This window comes from Halyomorpha halys, unplaced genomic scaffold (assembly GCF_000696795.3).
Source record: "Halyomorpha halys isolate HHAL.00 unplaced genomic scaffold, Hhal_1.1 Scaffold487.1, whole genome shotgun sequence".
Classification (NCBI taxonomy): domain Eukaryota; kingdom Metazoa; phylum Arthropoda; class Insecta; order Hemiptera; family Pentatomidae; genus Halyomorpha; species Halyomorpha halys.
Window position 1 is genome coordinate 782197 of NW_027111707.1, and position 19015 is coordinate 801211.

Here is a 19015-nt window from a genome sequence, read left to right on the forward strand (position 1 = left end):
AGTACCCCTTAAATCATCACTCATTTTCTTTATATCACCCTTTAACTCATCTTTCACATTGGTTATAAACATCATTAATTGTTGAAACAAGTCTTTATCATCAAAATTATCATTATTATCCACCCTTTAATTTGCTCCCACTAATTTATTTTCATGGACACTGTTTACAAGAATCACATCTTTAGGATTCCTACCCCCAGTTACCTCTACTTTATCCTCCATCATTTACTACTTAAGTTATAACAACAACTAATTCAAATTTAACTCTTTTAAAAGCTGTGTTCTGATTGCCATGACCTGTAAAGAATCAGGCCACACCTGTTGGGCGACAAAATGTAATAATTTTAAAATATTAAAAATAAAATAAAATAGAATTTTGATTCTTTTTATAATTTTTTTCAAATATAAGAGATATACTTTGGGTTCTAATTAAAAACTTTGATATCAATTAGATAATATAATTTTATTATACAAAAAGAAAGACTCTTAATTTTATTATATAAAAAGAGAGACTCTATATCTCAGGGCGGGTTACTAGCAATCAGAATACAAACACTTTAACTATTAACTTAAATTAATTAATATCTATTTTACAATGTATTCTAATTTAGTTATATCAAAACTAACCAAGTTCACGATCTTCTTTCGTTGATTCCTGGTGTCTTCTTTTTTTTTTTTTCTGGCGTCCAAAATGGCTTCCTCTTCTTGCTGGACAGAAATTGATGAGGACCTAATCCTCAAGACATGTTTTCTCTCCTCTCCTCACACAACGACTGTCCCTCCAAAAACAAAACCTGCCTTGAGGTTACATGTAAACATCGTTTATAATAACTTTGTGATACAACAACAAAACCAAGATGGCGGTACATTGAATCAAGGCCACAATGAGCAGATTCAAATATCATAAAAACTATTTTAACTTGTCCCCTCATAATTGAAAATATAGAAAATTAAAGGAAAAATAGAAATCAAGAAATAGTGCTAATGAATAATATTCAGAAAGTAAATCATTTGGAAAAATCCATTACTGTTGTGCGAAAATCGATAGGAAAAAAGGAAAATTGATAGTTTTTAACTTAATTCTCATATCTTAGGTATAGCTTGGGTTCAAATGAAAATATTAAATAGATAGTAGAATTATATTTAAATTTTATAACATTTTAGACTCTTAATCTCAGGGCGGGTTTCTAGGCAATCAGAATACTTAACTTTAATAACACTTTTACAATTATACTTAATTATATGTTGAGCAACACTAACCAATTTATACAATCTTCTTTTGGTGATTGAAATTTCTTTGTCTTCTATCTCACAAATAAACACTGACTGTAAACAATCTTTCAGCAAACAAACATTGATTAAACAAAGCCTCTTATCCTCTAACAGTTTTCAACACACAAACAAACTCTTGGCGATCCAAACAAAGAAGTATCTTATTCTTCTTGATTTTCCTTGTTTGTCTTCTTTTTCAAGATATCTCCCACTGATAGAGACCAAGGATGTTCAGGATCTCTTGCATCCAAGATGTGTCCTCTCCTCGGCACCTAAAACACAAGTGATCCAAAAACTAAGCTTTCATACTTCCCCTTTTATAGGTGTTCGTTCTCAACATCGATTGTAACACTATGGTTTTCAATTTTTTCTTATGATTTCCTTTATGAATAATTTTCTTTAATACTTATTCTTAACTTTTATTTTTTCTTAAATTTACCGTAACTACAATTATGATGAGAAGTTAAATAAAGTTTTTAAAATATTTGGATCTGCTCAATATGGCCGCAATTCAACGGACTTTTGGAAGGACATGCCCCGCCATCTTGGCTTTGAACAATATCGTGACTAAATATTTTACTGGTGAAAATTGGTTAGCTTGCTTTTAGGTTTAATACTTCAAATAAACAATACTGTAAAGATACATAACATAAAACATACTAAAAATCATTTATATATAAAAAATAACTATTAATCTTGAACTGTTATTGTATTTATATAATTTTGTGACAACTGTGTGTTAGGGAAGTGCTACATAATTTAATGCATTCATGATGGGTATTTGAATGGGTCGAGCTATTTGATCAGCTACTTTTTCCTGAATTATCAGATGAATAATATATTACTGTTTGTCTTTTGATCATCTGTTTATTATTGAGAAATTCTTCTTAAGAATAATTCTGCACAGGATAGATTTGTACTGGTATTATATCAGGTAAAAAAGTAGTGTAGGCACATAACAGCTATGTTTCCGACAGCAGTGAAGAGGTAAATAGACCTAGAAAATGTAGATGTTTTATTGCGATGTCTTCTGATAGTAGCAATAGTAATCAAAATGAGAGAGATTTTGAGTAGGAGGGAAAAAAAATGTGGTGAAGCAACTATTATACTACAATGTAAAAATATTTCCTTAATAAAGTAGAAAGACAAAAAAGTCAACATGTTATTAACTGTGCATAACCTTGGGTTTGCTGTTATGAGGAAATAAAACTACAAAACTAAAGAAAATATTATGTAGCCAACAGTTGTTTTAAACTATAATAAAAACATTAGTGTAGTTAACAGAGGTGATCAACTTCTCAGTAAATTTCACACTAAGCGACGTTATCAGAAGGTGTATAGAAAGGATTTTTTTTTACTGTCTTAACATGATTCTTTTGAATAGTTATTTTGTTTTCAAAACAATTTATAAGTGCAGAGCATTTCACATTTAAAGCAAAAATTAGCTGAAGAAATACTTGAAAATATAAATACACCAAAAAAAAAAAAAAAGAACATTTACACTATGTCCATCATTACCACAAAGATCAGCATTTTCCAATCCTTATTGAAACGACTTCATCAAAGAAAGCTTGCAGATGCTGTGTAGTTTGTTTCAGAAAAAAAAATAGGAAAGATACATTTTATCAATGTGATAATTGCCATGTGGCATTATGCCTTGACCATTTTAAATATTATCATGTTTCGCAAAATAATTAGACCCCATTCCTCTTATTATTGTTAATGTAAAATGAAGTAAAAATTCTTTATTATTGCATTATTGCTTTTATTTCTCATATTTTGAAGCATTTTCATTTAGATACAATGAAAAAAACATTTTGGTGATAAGAGCGAATGTTTCTCTTTTCTGTTTGATGCAAATGGGTTAATTTTTTTATATTAATGATTATTTATAATTATGATGATATAAGGATTATTTTCTACAGATTTGCTGACACGAGTAACATCACTCCTCTAGTATTTGTTTTAAGTACTGGGTCTGATCCTGTGGGTGCTTTCTTGAGATTTGCAACTGAAACCGGTAACAAGGAGAGGATCAATTCTATATCTCTTGGTCAAGGGCAGGGACCAATTGCGCACAAAATGATAGAAAGAGGAAAACGTCGTGGTGACTGGATATTTCTACAGGTAATTTGACTCAACATACTACTAATCTCATTATATAGAAGTGATAAACAAACTAACTGGGAGAGTCTCAGTGGGTCTAATTTGAAGCATTTGGATTTAGTTCCCACCTGATCAACTTTTTAAAAGTTTTATTCCTTATTGGGGCAGGAAACACTATGAAGCACTTCCTTAGCCAGCTCAACTGCTCTTCCCCAGTTCTCCCTGTTGATAACTGGTTTGATGATGAATCCTGTTCTCTTCAGAACCTTGGAGACGCTATCCTTTCATCTTTCCTGCTGTCTTTCACGAGGCCTTATTCCATTGGGGTTCCCATAATACAATCTTCTGACTGTCCATCCCTCACTCATAATGGTTTTGTGGCTCTGCCATCTCATTCTTAGCACTCTTAGGGATTGGGAATCACATATCTTTATAGCTCATTTCTTTTATGAGTTGAAACAAACCATTCTCTTCTATAGGTACATAAATATGTCTTCCAACTTTTCTTTCAGACCTGTAAATATGCTCAGCTTGATACTTTACACAATGTCCAGGGTTTTAGGGTAGCATGGCTTGGCTCATAGTTCCCCAGGCACAATGTAAATATTGTGTATTGGTATGAATGTGTATTTATTTTATTGTTATTTAAATTTAATTTTCTTTGTGTTGTACATAAATTATTTATTTTTTTACTTTTATTATTTGATCAGTTGTATTTTATATTTTTAATATAGATTCATATTTTTATTTATACAAATCATGATAGTATTTTCTTTTATTTATATATTTCTTTATTATTTTTAATTTAAATTTAATTTTATTCCTTTTAATTCAGTGAGTTCTATTGTTATCATTAGGGATAGGATTTTTATGTGCTAAAAAATCTGAAATATGTGCTAATAAACTGTCAAATATTTGTATTTATATCAAATATTTGTATTTACAAAAATATGTAAATATTATGTATTCATAAATTTTGTTTTATTCAACAATATAAATTACTAATTAATTAGTAACTTTATAACTTAAAAAAGTTACATAAATATGTATTTATTATATATTATATGAATAATATAAAGAAATTATGTTAAAATATGTACAAAAAAAATGAACTTAGAGAAAACATAGCTGTTCAATATCAAGACATTGATTAGTAATTGTAATTAAACTAATTAATTAATAATTACTCATAATGAAATATAAACAAATTATAAATGGAAATTAAGAATAATCCTTATTAAAAAGCAAACTAAGCTTTAGAAAAATATTTAAAGCTTTAGAAGAAATCAATTATTCAGCAGGATCGGTTACAAAATTATTGCTGATTAAATGCATTTTTAAATTTTCAAATAAAAATCTTCGTCGGTTTGACTGCAGAATGGACTTGTACCGGCTAAAAGATCTTTGAACATCTACTTATGTTATAGGGGCATACTTAAATGAAGCTATTTCCATTGCATTTAGTTCGGTATTCTGCATCACCTGGGCGGCTGTGTCATCATTTGTTCCGAGGAGAATGGCTCCAATGGACTCAATGATTTTATATCCTAAAAGGAGGAAAGAAAGAAACAGAGAAATGGATTGAAGAGTAAACAAACAAATTCTAGGAAAATGCCACAGGAATAAGACCCTTGCCCTTTTTAATTGATTCTGAGGAATTCTCGATGTAATTATGTGTGAAAATTTATTATTACCACTGCATTTAATTTGTGTTCAAAGATGAAGACATAGAATTTGTATGCACTATTTATGATAAATGATAAATTTTATCTTTAAGTATCTTGTGTTCTCTTGAATTTTATGTAGTTGCTGCGAAAAATGTATTTAAAATTGAATATATAATTAAGGAAATATGTTATTCAGGACAGAATACTTAAAAATATGTTAAAAATAACAAATATTTCAGAAAATATGTGATTTACAACAAAATATGTAAAAAAGGCCAAATATTTAAAAATATGTAAAATATAAATGGCTTCTTTTGCCCAGAAATGTCTTGAAACATCTTTAGTTAATAAAGAATCGCAGATACCATGGTCAGGTAAAAATATGTGAAAACATAAAAATCCTATCCCTAGTTATCATTAACATTTTTTTCCCCTTTTTTCTGTTTTTTTTTCTTTTTTCTTCAATTTCTGTATGTATTGTATGAATGAATGTTTGAACACTAATACTTAATACCCTTAATTTGTGGGAGATTGTTTAAATTCTCTTGAATAAATATTATAAAATGATGCATGCATCAAGACATCTCGGGTGAGGGTTTTATAAAATCTGAGCTTGGTCATGCGATTGAGTAACCTCCTTCTGAAAAGTTTATATAAACTGCATTAAGATTTTCTACAATTATCCTAGATTTTATTTCTTTTTCTTTGTCCAAGGAATCGTTAATCATTGATCCTAAATATTTAAACCTTTTGACACACTAAAGTCTGTAGTTCCCAATTATGTATAATGCCTCATTGGATGGAGTGGCTTCTTTCTCAAGGTGAGGATCTTTTTAAAGCTTACTGAAAGAAAAATGTTGTTTTTTGAAGTATACTTATTACTTAAATTTAATTTAATTTTCAAAATACACATCAATGATCAAATATTTACAGTTTTGATGTTACAGAATTGTCATTTGGCTTCTTCGTGGATGCTTTCAATGGAAAAAATTATTTTGGAAATTCAAGACAATCCGTTAGAAGTCAATAATGACTTTAGACTATTCTTAAGCTCAATGCCTTCAAAATCTTTTCCTGTATCAGTTTTACAAAATTCTGTAAAAGTGACCAATGAACCACCAAAAGGTATTAGAGCTAATTTGAAAAGGGCATTTACGGAAATTCATGAAGACTTTTTTAATGACCATCGTAAGTAGAATATTTGCAGACCAATTTGATTTTATTTGTCTAATTGTTTGATTTTTATTCTTTCCTAGCTTGTGATTACTGATGAAGGTTTGTAATTGATAGAATAGATAAAGGCTTCAGCCAGACAAAAGGTTTCCGTAAGAGCAGGCAACAATAGAAATTACTTAAATTCAAAGTTCCTTTGTCTATTGTTGTACATTTGCATCCATCGCAACAGCTCTGATGAAGACCCTACTTTGTGGGTCGAAACGCTGGCAATCAATAAATAGTTGAAAATTAATTTTGTTCTTATTGGCCACAGCCCTAACCATCTCCTTCATCAGATGAAGATTTATTTCTTTCATTTGAAATCTTTTGTTGATATTTATTATTGTTATTTTAGCCTTATGAAAATATAGTGTACCAAAACCATTTGCTAAATGACGGTAACAATTCTTAACTGAAAAATCACATTTTGTTTTTCTTCTGATGTAGGTTTTAGTAACATCAGACTGTAATTTAAAAAACATCCATGTGTTATAACATGACTCCTACAAAAAAAGTATTACTTTTTTTTTTATAGAAATATAAAATCGAAATGACAACATTTTGTGGCTATAAAAAATTTGTATTAGATGTATTCTCAATTTTTTGTTTACAAATCACTATAGTGCTATTTATACTATCTTATATAGTAGACCAAATAAAAATTACATATTTATGTACTGTTTCTTTAATTTTTATTTTGACTTCAATATTTATTTTACAGCTTTGGGACCGAAATGGAGAAAAATGATATTTGGAATCTGTTTCTTCCATGCTGTTATTCTTGAAAGGAAAAAGTTCGGTCCATTAGGATGGAATATAATGTACGAATTCAGTGATAGTGATCGTGAATGTGCTTTGTTAAATCTCAATTTATTTAGTCCAAAAGAAACTAATGGTCGTGTACCTTGGGCAGCTTTACAGTATATTACAGGTTTTTTTTTTTTTTTTATTTAGTTTTAACTATAAATTAGTTATTTACATCTTATGTATATAGTGAGTACTTCTAATTTTTCAGTCAAAAGCTTTCACCAAAGCTCCATGGTGTATTATCAACATTACTTTAGATATAGATCTTCAAATACCAACCGTTAAACTCATACCCACTATAAACGATTTCATGATAACTGAAATAAATTTGCTGACTCGCTCATTTATGGCATATTCACCACCAACATGCTCAATAACACCTTTATAGTACAGGACCTCAAGAGTAGGAAAAAGTCAGTTATTTCTTCCCAATTTATGATTATTTTAATGAATACTACATAGGTATAATTACTATTCAAAATTTATGAGTCTGCCAAGTACAAGTAGGGAGAATAAAAAAATGGTGGCTGTTTCAAAATGTTAAAAAAAAAAATAATTTGTAATTTTATCACTTTGTTGAGACTGGTTAATATTGTTTAAATAAATAAAATTTTATCCATTTTAAAATCAAAAATTTTTTTATTCCTTTATAAGTCTGATGTTTCGGTCAATTTGCCCATCCTCAAGGACAATCATAATACAATTTTAGTTTTTTTTTATTGGAGTCCTATATTGCCTAACCATGGTTGGCGGTCAAAGTTTTTCATTTCGTGGGACCGCCACTCAATAAAAACAGTCAATGCCCCAGGCCGGATTCAAACCGGCACCGCCAATAGACATCAAATTGGTAAGACTGTTTCTTAACTACTGAGCTATGGGCAGTCCAATACAATTTTAGAACCAAATAATTTATAAAACAACTTTATGCAGACTATTCTGCCCAGGTCATTTATATCAGTCCACAAATTACCCTAATTAGTCAATTGTTCACATTAAATTAAAATTATTTATCACAGTCAACCTTCTTTGTTAAAATTTATCACAACAATCTAAATGACCTGGGCGGAATAGCCTGCAAGAAGTTGTTTTTTAAATGATTTGGTTCTAAAATTGTGTTAAGATTGTTCTTAAGGATGGCCGAAATGTCAGACTTATAAAGGAATAAAAAATGTTTTGAGACAATGCATTAAATTTTTAAAATGAATAAAATTTTATTTATTTAAACAAAAAAAATTTTTTTTTTTATTTGGAGCTCCTTTTCTGTGAAACAACTTACAACCCTAGAAAACTTAATGGAACATCATTTAAAGTAGAGTAAATTAATAAAACCCTAGTAGAGCTGTTTACTTACTTTCAATTGTTTCCAAGAAACAGTTTTTTTAAAAGCAAAATTTCATAAAAAATGTAATGAAAAATCAATAGTTAGTGATACTTTAATAGTTCACATCGAGTTTTCCATTTTTTCATAGAATTACATTTTTGGTATTCATTTCAAAATTAAAACTTTTTAATTTTTTTTTTTATTGAATTTAAATTTATATGTTTTTTTCCTTTAAACATTTGTGATTTATTCAAATTAAACTATTTGAAAAAGGATCAGAGATTTCTTTCTTTTTTTTTTTTTACTAGATCACTCTCCTCAATACTAGTTTTTATTTTTTAACTGAAATAGAGGATAAAAATAATAATGTACTTAGTGATGTTATTAATCATTTTTTGGATAACTGTTGTGTTATAAACATCTCTTATTTTGTAGGTGAAATAACATATGGAGGAAGGGTAACAGATTTTTGGGATCAAAGAACTCTGAAGACCATCCTTAAGACATTTTTCTCTCCGATAATTTTTGAACCCAGTAAGTAATTAAATAATCATTGTCATTAACTAATGATAATAATATTGTTAAATGCTAATAATCTTATTTAATTTTGAAAACATTTTAATGGTATATGATTGTAAAATTATAATCTCGTATCCTCTAAATTCTTATCTGAACAAAAATTCACTTGTATGCATTGTGAGGTTTATAAAAAGCAGATTTTAAATCTAAACAACCATGATAGATTTTGACAGAGAGAGAATTCCAGAGGATGGTGAAGCGATCAAGACAAGAAAATTAATGGAAAGTTATGTCAGCAGTAGAATGAATGTTAAAAAATTATAAATGTAGAAAGGCTATGGGGTTGTTAATTATTTGACAAAGGTAGGAGGTTACGGAAGAGATGTCATAAAAGTGTAAAAATTGACTTTGCATTCAAACAACACTTACAGACCTTTTGTTTTTTTCTTTTTTTTTGGAGTTTTAGTTATAAGTCAACCCTTATTGTACAACCATAGTTGCACACTAGAGCTTTCTCTGCAATTTATTATTTTTTTATAATTATAATTTCTTTTAGATTATAAATATTCAGAATCAGGAACATACTATTGTCCTGAAGGTGACAAGATATTTATTTTGTTAACTTATAAAGATTTTATCGAAAATTTACCATTGATTGAGGAACCTGAAATATTTGGAATGCATGAGAATGCGAATATAGCATTTCAGGTTGGTACCATAATTTAAAACTATCTTTTCTTTTTTTTCTTTTATTTATTTACATAATATGTTTATTCATGCAATATATATAAAGAAGTATTACAATTGATAAAAATTTTGAATCCGAGCTTTTGTATGGAAATACTAATTTTTTAGTCCCCTCATCCAAATAAACATGTCTGTGGGAGTGTATCTAATAAATCTTGCTCAAAAAAGAAATGTTAGAAACTCATATTTAAGGTAGGTATGTGCATGAAATATTACAGCAACTTTTTTGCTAAAACCAACTTGTTTGAGTAAGCCCCCTCAAGCATTTTGAATGAGACTTCTAGATGCTGCCCTCTAGTGACAAACATATGAAGGAGTATAGTCTATAGCCATATTGGCTTGTAGAGGTTGAAGAGTGAGCCCATTCTCATTAAAGCAACACCATTTCTTCTACTATTCAACAACAAACTATGAGTGAATTGGTCTTCTCCAAATTCAGGCAAGAGAGACAGTGGCAGGATTAGAGAAGAATGCACAAGAGAGAGACCAGTTTTCAAGTTCCATCAAAACCTCAATAGAACATCATAAAAATTAGCCACTAAGTAACCGACAATATCTTCTATTATTCATGCTACCCCATTTCAATAAATAGTCAAAATTAATTTAAATACTGACAACCAATCCGTTGTGTAAAACCAATTGTTTTATAACTATTTCAAGAATAGAGATTTATTTTCACTTTGTTTACTATATTGATTCATTTCATACCGTTGCTGTACCAGAAAATTATAATTAATTCGTGTAATATCTCCCAACAATGAAACCCTGAGAGTACTTGAATTATACACAACATAAGAAGGTCCAACTTTATGTTATTAATTTTCTTGGCTCTTCTTGATTTTAATTAAACTTGTTATATTGAACTAAAATTAAGTGGTATTTGTTATAAGTTTGTGCTTATCCTAAATGAAATGGTCTGGAAAGTTCTTAAATACAGAATTTTTAAAAAGGCTTCTCCTAAAGTACCTTTAATTTTAAATAATTCAACAGTTTTTAGTATTAGTTTTAATAAAAAATGGATAAATATAAACTATGAAAGAATTTGTTAATTAATTAACTAAAGAAGCTATATTTTTCTAGGTTAAAACAAAGTTCCAGAAATAAGTATTGTATAATTTTATAAAGTTAAAGATTTTAGAAAAAATAATAACGTAATAGCTAATGAAGAGCAATAAAAAACATATTTCAGTGATTAGTACTAATTTATTCATTGCAGCACTAAGTAGGACAATGCCTAATCATGATTTGCAAAAATGTTTTAAGTGATACTAATAATTAATTTTAAAAAACAATGGAAATAACAGAATGCGGTAAAATCCTAAATATCTTTTTACCTAAAAATATAAAATTTTCTATTAAACATTATTGAGATTGATCATCCATTTATTTAATGTAAGAGACTGGTGTGATAATATGATACAAGAACAAGCTTGGGGTCTCATGGTCAGCATGTCCTCGATGTTGGTGTGGTAGTAGGGGCAAGCACCTCATATGCCAGAAATGTCCAGGTAGAGCATAAACAAAAAATTTTTTGTGTTGTGCATATTGTACTCAATTTTATGTTTGATAAATTCAAACATAAACTGGTTTGATCAGTGGAGTAACTCATTGGGGTCAGGTACTGGACACTTAACTCCAAAAGCAAAACGCTCTGGCTCACTCAGCTTATATTATGTAGGTGGTATAGTGACGTTAGATGGATTCTGAGAAAAATTTGAAGGTTAAGTTTGTTTGCTGACCATATCACCTAGTATAACCAATGGTTAACCCAGCAGAAGTTTGCTTCTTTTTGTCCCCTAAGAGGTGTCCTAGTGAGCATTTTGCTCATGGTAGATAATTTGTACTATTTCTTTATTGGATGTGATAATAACTAAAATGTCTAAGGTCTTGTTATCAAAACTTTTAAAGTTTTTTAAGTCAGCTGTGCCAAGATTATAACTTTTATAATTTATCATTGGATATTTTTATATTTATATATTATAAGATATTTCATCTCTTATTATTTTACCCAGTTACTAAATTACCTATCTCATTTATTTATATTTTAGACCAAGGAAACAGGTCATATTTTAAATACTGTCATGCAAGTGCAAATCAAACAGTCCGCAGGTGTTGAAGGACAGTCTAGTGATGACATAGTTTTTGAACTTGCGGATAATATTATTCATAGAATCACTACAAAAATAAGTACTGATAAGATGTTTCCTAATCACACTGTGGTAACTACTTTTCTACTTTTTTTTTTTTTTTAAAGATTTCCTTCTCCTTTGTTAAAACTGATATTTGGCTCTTTATTTTAACCTTTTCAGCTAGATAATAAAGGACGAGTACCATCTTTAACAACTGTATTGGTACAGGAAGTAGATCGCTTTAACAAAATGCTAAGATCAATGCATTCTTCAATCAATGATTTAAAAAAAGCAATCAAGGGTTTTGTTGTTATGTCTGATGCTTTGGAAGAAGTATATACTGCATTTATGAGTAATATGGTTTGTAGTTTTTCTTTCACATTTAAATTTTTTTAGGAAACCATCCAAACCTCTTCCATCCAATTATCCATGATAAAATTCTTGTATAAAATATTTATTGGAATTCCAAATCTATTTCATTGCATGATAATAAATCAAGTTAATCAAAACAGTTCTAGCTTGCTGTTAGTTTTAGTATATATTCATATACATATCTATTCAGACTGTTCAAGTTCAATTTTGTAGCAACAAAATTTCTTATTTTCTTTTATCTTTTATGCATTTAAAAATTTTTAATATATTTTTTTTAATTCATTAAAATTGACAATTGAGGCACATCATTCCAAAACCAGCCAACCATTTTCATATTTTTATTTATTAAATTAACTGTTTTGGTACTGGAGTAGTATGATGTAAAGGATTGTTTGTTTCCAAAATTAGTTAAATTACATTTGATTCAATTTTTGAAGATATAATCCCACCTGATGGTATAGTACAAGCACTATTAAATAAATATTTAATTTTAAAAAATTTGAAAAATAGGTTTAGCTGGTTTTAAAATACTATGCAGCACCTCAATTTGTACTTAAACATAATATCATTTATATGTATCTATCTTTTTAATTTGGAATAAATAGGTATTATTTATATTAATTTTATTTTTAATTATCTATCATGTATCATTTTTTTCTTCTTTGTTTTTATTAAGATTTGTCAGTTAGATAAATCTTCTGTTGTCAGTGTTTTAACCTTTCAATTTTAAATTAACACTGTTATTCCTTAAAATATAATTGATTCCTGCATACAGTTCAATAAATGACAATGATAATTTACCATGAAAACAATGAATGATAGATAATTAAAAGTAAATATTCCCTATTTATTCTAAATTATATAAATCAATGGATTAACAAAAATTATAATTACAGGCTTGAGAATGGCTTTAGATAGCAAAATTAATTGAAAATATAAAAGTTTTTTTCGTGGCCTATTGACTTATTACTTTTTATTTATTTTGATTTATAGGTTGTAAAACTTCTTTTGTTTATTTAATCATGGAGGAAAAATGTTACATTAATTTGGAAATTCCTCTAGTTTGTAAGAATTTTATAATTTTGGAGAGGTTGTTTTGATTGTTACTTAGTAACTGGTACAAGAAACGTTGGACCCTCGAACTTGGTCATTTCTTGCATGTATTTAGGACACTCTTCAATAATATGTTGTATAGTTAAAAAGTTCAGCGATGCTGGCACTTTGGTATGGATTTCTTTTCCATCTAGTTTTCACAAGGTTTCTAAGAGGACAGAAAATTTCTGCAATACAAGATAAACATTCTACATCTTCAGTAGCCCTCGATGCCTTTCTATCATCTCATTGCCCAATATACTGATGTGGCTTGATATCCATACAAACACAACTGTTTTGACTGTAGTTTTCATAATGTGCAAGTGGTAATATATTGTATGTATGATTTTCAGAAAACTTTTTAAGGCTGTTAAAGCCACCTCAAATTGACGATTTTCTGAAGGAAAGCTTTAAACAGAACAAAAACAAAACGAGTTGGTTTAGATTATAAACATTTATTTTACTAAGCTAACAAATGAAAACATAAAGTAAAATAAAAATAAAACCTTCAGAAATAAAATAAAGAACAATAATTAAAATAAAACAAATTCAAATGAAATAATAAACAAAATTTAAGAAATTAATAAATAAAAAATAATACTGTTAAAGGAAAGCTTTAAACAGAACAAAAACAAAACGAGTTGGTTTAGATTATAAACATTTATTTTGCTAAGCTAACAAATGAAAACATAAAGTAAAATAAAAATAAAACCTTCAGAAATAAAATAAAGAACAATAATTAAAATAAAACTGTTCTTCAAGATAAAATAAATTCAAATGAAATAATAAACAAAATTTAAGTAATTAATAAATAAAAAACAATACTGCTGAATGACTCTGAAGTACAATTGTTCAAACATTGGTGGGCCAATGTCTATAGCGGCTTAGTAATAACAGTTTATGCAGGCAGGGTCTGATGACGATATCTGACCAACCACACAAAGGCCAGTGTGGGGCTAGGCTCTATGAATATTAATTCACAGAAAGTTGTATTGTTGCTAGGCATAGACGTTATTCCAGCATATAAACATTACAACACAAGAATAAATCTCTTTCTTTTAAAATAAAAGAAACTTCTAACAAAATACAAAATAAAATAAAAATGTAATTAAATTTATTTACTGACTATTTACAAATTAATATAATGCGGCGTGAACTGAGGCTTTAAACGTGTTTGTTGTTGAGATTTTTCATTATTTGTTAAGTTTTGTTTTATGACTTCTTTCCATCAACTCTTAGCTCAAATTATTCCCAATGTGCTTGTCCAATGTAGAAAATAATTTTTAAAAATGAAATAATTATACTTTTGTAGTCATCTTAATGAAATAGAAAATGTTAGCTAATTTAAATTGACCAAAAAATTATTTACAACTTGAAGATTTTACTGAATATTATTATTATTATTTTTAGCTTTTATTGAAAATATTTTGAGATAAGTTAAATTTATTGAAAGTTAATGACTAATATAAATAATACCATTTGTTTTAGGTGCCAAAATTATGGGGAAAATGTTCTTACCCTTCTCTGAAAACTCTTGGTAGTTGGATTAGAGATTTGGAATTAAGGATAGATTTTATACAGGTACATAAATTATGTTGGCAAACTGTTCCGCATTAGAGTTAGACTACTTAGTATTATATGCATTTTATTTAATACCAAACTTAATATAGTTTTATATAAACTAGCATAATAGGTACTCACCATAACTCATAGGACATGTTGGGAGTAGTAGAATTGCCTTAAAATAGAGATTTCATGTCATGAAAGGGTTTGATGGGATATGACTCCTACATTTTTGGTAAAGAATGAATAATGAATTGGAATATTGCATAGAAAAATGCTAGGAATGCATAGAACGCATTTCACAAGGAGAGGAGGTCCAATAATTAAATGTTTAGATTTATTTTGATAAGAAACTGTTATATCTCTTATATGAAGTTGGTCAGGGGGTGTTCAAAATTGAGTAGTTTCCTCTCATGTCCAATGAATTGTCTGCTGTGATAACCTCTAGTCACAGAGTAAGCTTCAAAGAAAATGAAAAATCCTCCAACTCCTTGTAGGTGAATGTTGCAAGAGGAAAATGAGAGTAGGAGGCATAGAATTAGTCCTTACCATATGTTATAAATAAAGGTTCAAATTTAAAAGTTAATTACTGTTTCATTATGAATATTGTTAGCGAATGAGGCCTCGTGAAACCCATCAATCTACTATCATTCCTGAGTCTAAGGATAAAAAATTATCGTCAAACATCATAATCATGTAATGCGCAATCAACATTTTTTTTTTCATTACTAACCAAATTATCAATGATTGTTTATTATTTGACAGCCCCTTGTCAACAGAATCTAGTCTTCTTCCCTTTGAAAACATAAAAAAAAAAATTAGGTATTAATTTGTATATATGCCCACATCAGAAATGCTGCTGGGCATGCTTAATTTCCATTTAATAAGAAAATGTAGGGAAAAAATCTCAAATAAAGTGCACTGGCACTGGAAATTCAGTCTTTTTGAGATAATAACTAATTTAAGATTTTTTCTTTTTACTTATAATATTAAAACTTTTTTTTATTATAAATTTATGTTAAGTAGGATTTCTTAGTGACTAATTATTTTTTTAACCACTCCAGTATTATTTTAAATTTTGTTACAGATGTGGGTTACAGCTGGTTCACCATCATCGTTCTGGATTTCTGGATTCTTTTTCCCGCAGGGTTTTATGACTGGGGTCCTTCAAACATATTCCCGAAAATATGATTTTCCTATTGATGAGCTAAAAATTGACTTCACTGTACAAAATATTACATTAGTTCAAGAAGAAATTTACCAATATCATCAATCTACAGGAAAGGATGTTAGTAAATTATTGTAACTTTTATTATTAATAAGTATTCATTAAAGGCATTTTATTATGCTATTAAACTCGTATATCTATCACCAAGTACAAAACCACTTTAAAAAACTTCAAATTAGTTGATGTTTGGAATAAATCTTTTAGAGCTAGAAATAAACATTTTTTGTTACCAATTGTTGTTACCAAATTCTCTTTTATAAGCATACCAAGAAGGAGATTATATTTTTTTGTTTCTTCAACTTAACATTACATTATCGCATATTAATTTATACATACTGACATGATAGTACTGTGATTCATATAACTATAGAACTAAATTGACACTATAAATTTAAACTTAGTCTTATCATTTTTTCTGTCCTCTCTATTCCTAATTAGTTAATAGTGTATCCATTTTTTTCTCTTTGCTTTCCTCCTTTCCTAATTTCACTGATACGCATGCACATTTGTTGTTGTTTGAATTGAAGAGCAAAAAAATATGGATGGTTATCATTAACCTTTAGCCAAAAATTGTTATGGTTAATTATTACTCAGTAAACATGGTATTAATTGGTAATTTATGATAATTGGATAATTTATTCTAATTATTTAATGATGATTTATAATATACAAATCAGATTCATATTAGAGTAAATAATCTAATGGTTTTAATAAAATCTATGATATTATTAATATTCACCTTATTTTCGCCCTAGCCATGGATAGTTGTCGAAGAACACTATAATTTTCCATGACCCCTCAGTATTGGGACACTTTGCAAAGAAGTGAATCATTAAAGTAGCTCCTTTACAGAGTTGACATTGTGGATCTCTCCTTGTTATGAGATGATCATGGGTGAACATACAGTGTCTAATTCTGAGGCATATTATAACCACCTCCTCTCTTCTACCTTGTCCAGAGGATGAGGCCCAGTGACTCAGTTGGCTTAATGATTTTAGGTTTGTTATAATCTGATATAGTCTAATTTTGTTGCGGGTCATGTAAGATCACAATTTGGATTGTTTGAAACAGAACTGATGGGGAAATGTATGTGGATGTTATAATGAGTTGGCTTCTGTTGCAGCTTCATCTAATTTCTTGTTTCCAAGAATCCCAGAATAACTTGGAACACAGAAAAACGCATGTGTATTTAATAGCACTTTAGTTTTTTTACTAGAGAATTTATACTTTCAGTATACCAATTCTTGAATCACTTTTCTTCTCTATTTTGTTGATTTGATGTCAGTTTAACTCATTCTGAGGCTTGTACTGTCATAGTTGAAAAATAAATTTGGCAGTAAGACCTGTCTATCGTTTTTACCATTCTCCGACAGTTCAGTAGAAGCTATCCTCTAGCTCATAAGGCTGTGTACTCTGATGCATTGAAATACTAAAATTCAATTCACGTGCTCCCCCTAGAATCAATTTTTGATAGGAATCGAACACTGACTGCTCCTAACTGGGTAGTTTCAGATCCTTATTCCTACTTGCTCTACCATCACCACCTCTATTCCTAAGGATAGTTTTTTCTATATGCAATCAGTCCAACTTTTTTTGAAATAGTACTATTAAGGTAACTGACTATTTCTTATATGTGTATCATTTTGAGGAGGAACAGATGACCACACTATAAATTTATTACCTTTTCCCTCACCACATGGTGGTTTTATGTATGCTCGTTATTCGGAACAACTCTACTCCTGCTTATATTTTATTCTGCTTATTGATCAAGGAATTTGAGCTATATTTTTCTCAGATATTTTCAAGTATGACCTGATCATAACAGTTTTTAATACTTAGTTTATGGCATAAAAATGACTTATTAAGATTATTTATTTTATCAGACGAGTGAACCATATAAACAAATTGCGGAACCAGGTGATGGAATTCATGTTCATGGTCTTTTTCTGGATGCTGCTAGATTTGATACAGAATCTATGCTCCTTGCAGATCCATTTCAAGGTAATTCATTGTGATATTTGTTTTATTTTAAATATTAATTCTGTATTAGTGAAATCTGGTATAAATATTGTATTGTTTCTTTCTTTCTTTATTTTTTTTTGTGAATAGATTAGTCATGATAATGAATCAATACAATATTTAGTTTAGCAAGAAAATAATTAGACACAAATCATGTAGGTAGGTATATAAGCAGTATGGGAAGAAAATGTATTGTGTAAGTACAGTAAGGAGTAAAGATAAAAAACAATATGAGAATATAGTAATATGAAAATTACGAGAGAAATAAAAATTGTGTGTGTTCTCTATTATATTTGAGTTCTCTATGATCAATAACAGTTTCAATAATTTAAAAAAATACAAAAAAGATGCTTCTAGTTTTTTTTTGAAGTTGGTTAGAAACTTGTATTTATCATAAAAAAACTTTTATTTTTGTAGGTGAATTGAACCCTCCACTACCAGTATTGACCCTGCTACCAATCTCAATGCCTCCTAGCAAAATAAACAGATATGAGTGCCCACTCTACAAAACATCAGTGCGTGCTGGAGTTCTGTCAACAACCGGGCACAGTACTAATTTTGTAATTGCGGTATTGTTACCGACAGACAAGGATGGTAGCTATTGGATTATGAAAGGAACTGCTCTTTTAACACAAATCACAGATTAATTCTTGGCTGTATGGCTTGAATAAACCATTTTATCTGAATTTAATATTTATTTGGTTATCTATTGTGAATTTCATAATTTGTACTGATAAGTACCATTTTTCTAACTTCTCTCCAATGGCAATAAAAATAAAGAAAAATGTTATTGGTTAAGAAATGTGTGGTATTATACATAATATAATTTTAGTTTTTTATAAATAAATTATTAATTTTTTGTAGTATTTTGTTGTCTAACCTTAAAATTATCCTATTCATTTTGAGTTTAGAATTTATTCCTATCAACAGTTATGCCTCTCCGCTATACCAATGAAGA

The 19015-nt window shown here is 28.7% G+C and overlaps 1 protein-coding gene across 5 annotated transcripts in view; it reads left to right on the plus strand.

The window, feature by feature from the left end:
* Dhc16F (Dynein heavy chain at 16F) overlaps positions 1-18748 on the plus strand; it is a 185333-nt gene extending 166585 nt beyond the window's left edge. For 3 of the 5 annotated variants that reach the window (XM_067049735.1, XM_067049734.1, XM_067049736.1), the window contains 11 exons: positions 3198-3399; positions 5993-6233; positions 6982-7191; positions 8824-8922; positions 9464-9615; positions 11703-11873; positions 11964-12143; positions 14736-14828; positions 15898-16098; positions 17922-18039; positions 18475-18748. In XM_067049735.1, coding sequence (XP_066905836.1) covers positions 3198-3399; positions 5993-6233; positions 6982-7191; positions 8824-8922; positions 9464-9615; positions 11703-11873; positions 11964-12143; positions 14736-14828; positions 15898-16098; positions 17922-18039; positions 18475-18704 — 1897 coding nt within the window. In that variant the 3' untranslated portion in view covers positions 18705-18748. Of the gene's footprint in view, positions 1-3197; positions 3400-5978; positions 6234-6981; positions 7192-8823; positions 8923-9463; positions 9616-11702; positions 11874-11963; positions 12144-14735; positions 14829-15897; positions 16099-17921; positions 18040-18474 lie in introns of those variants that run through there. The other 2 variants (XR_010844016.1, XM_067049737.1) reach the window with 2 other exon arrangements.
* Positions 18749-19015: the final 267 nt, after the last annotated feature.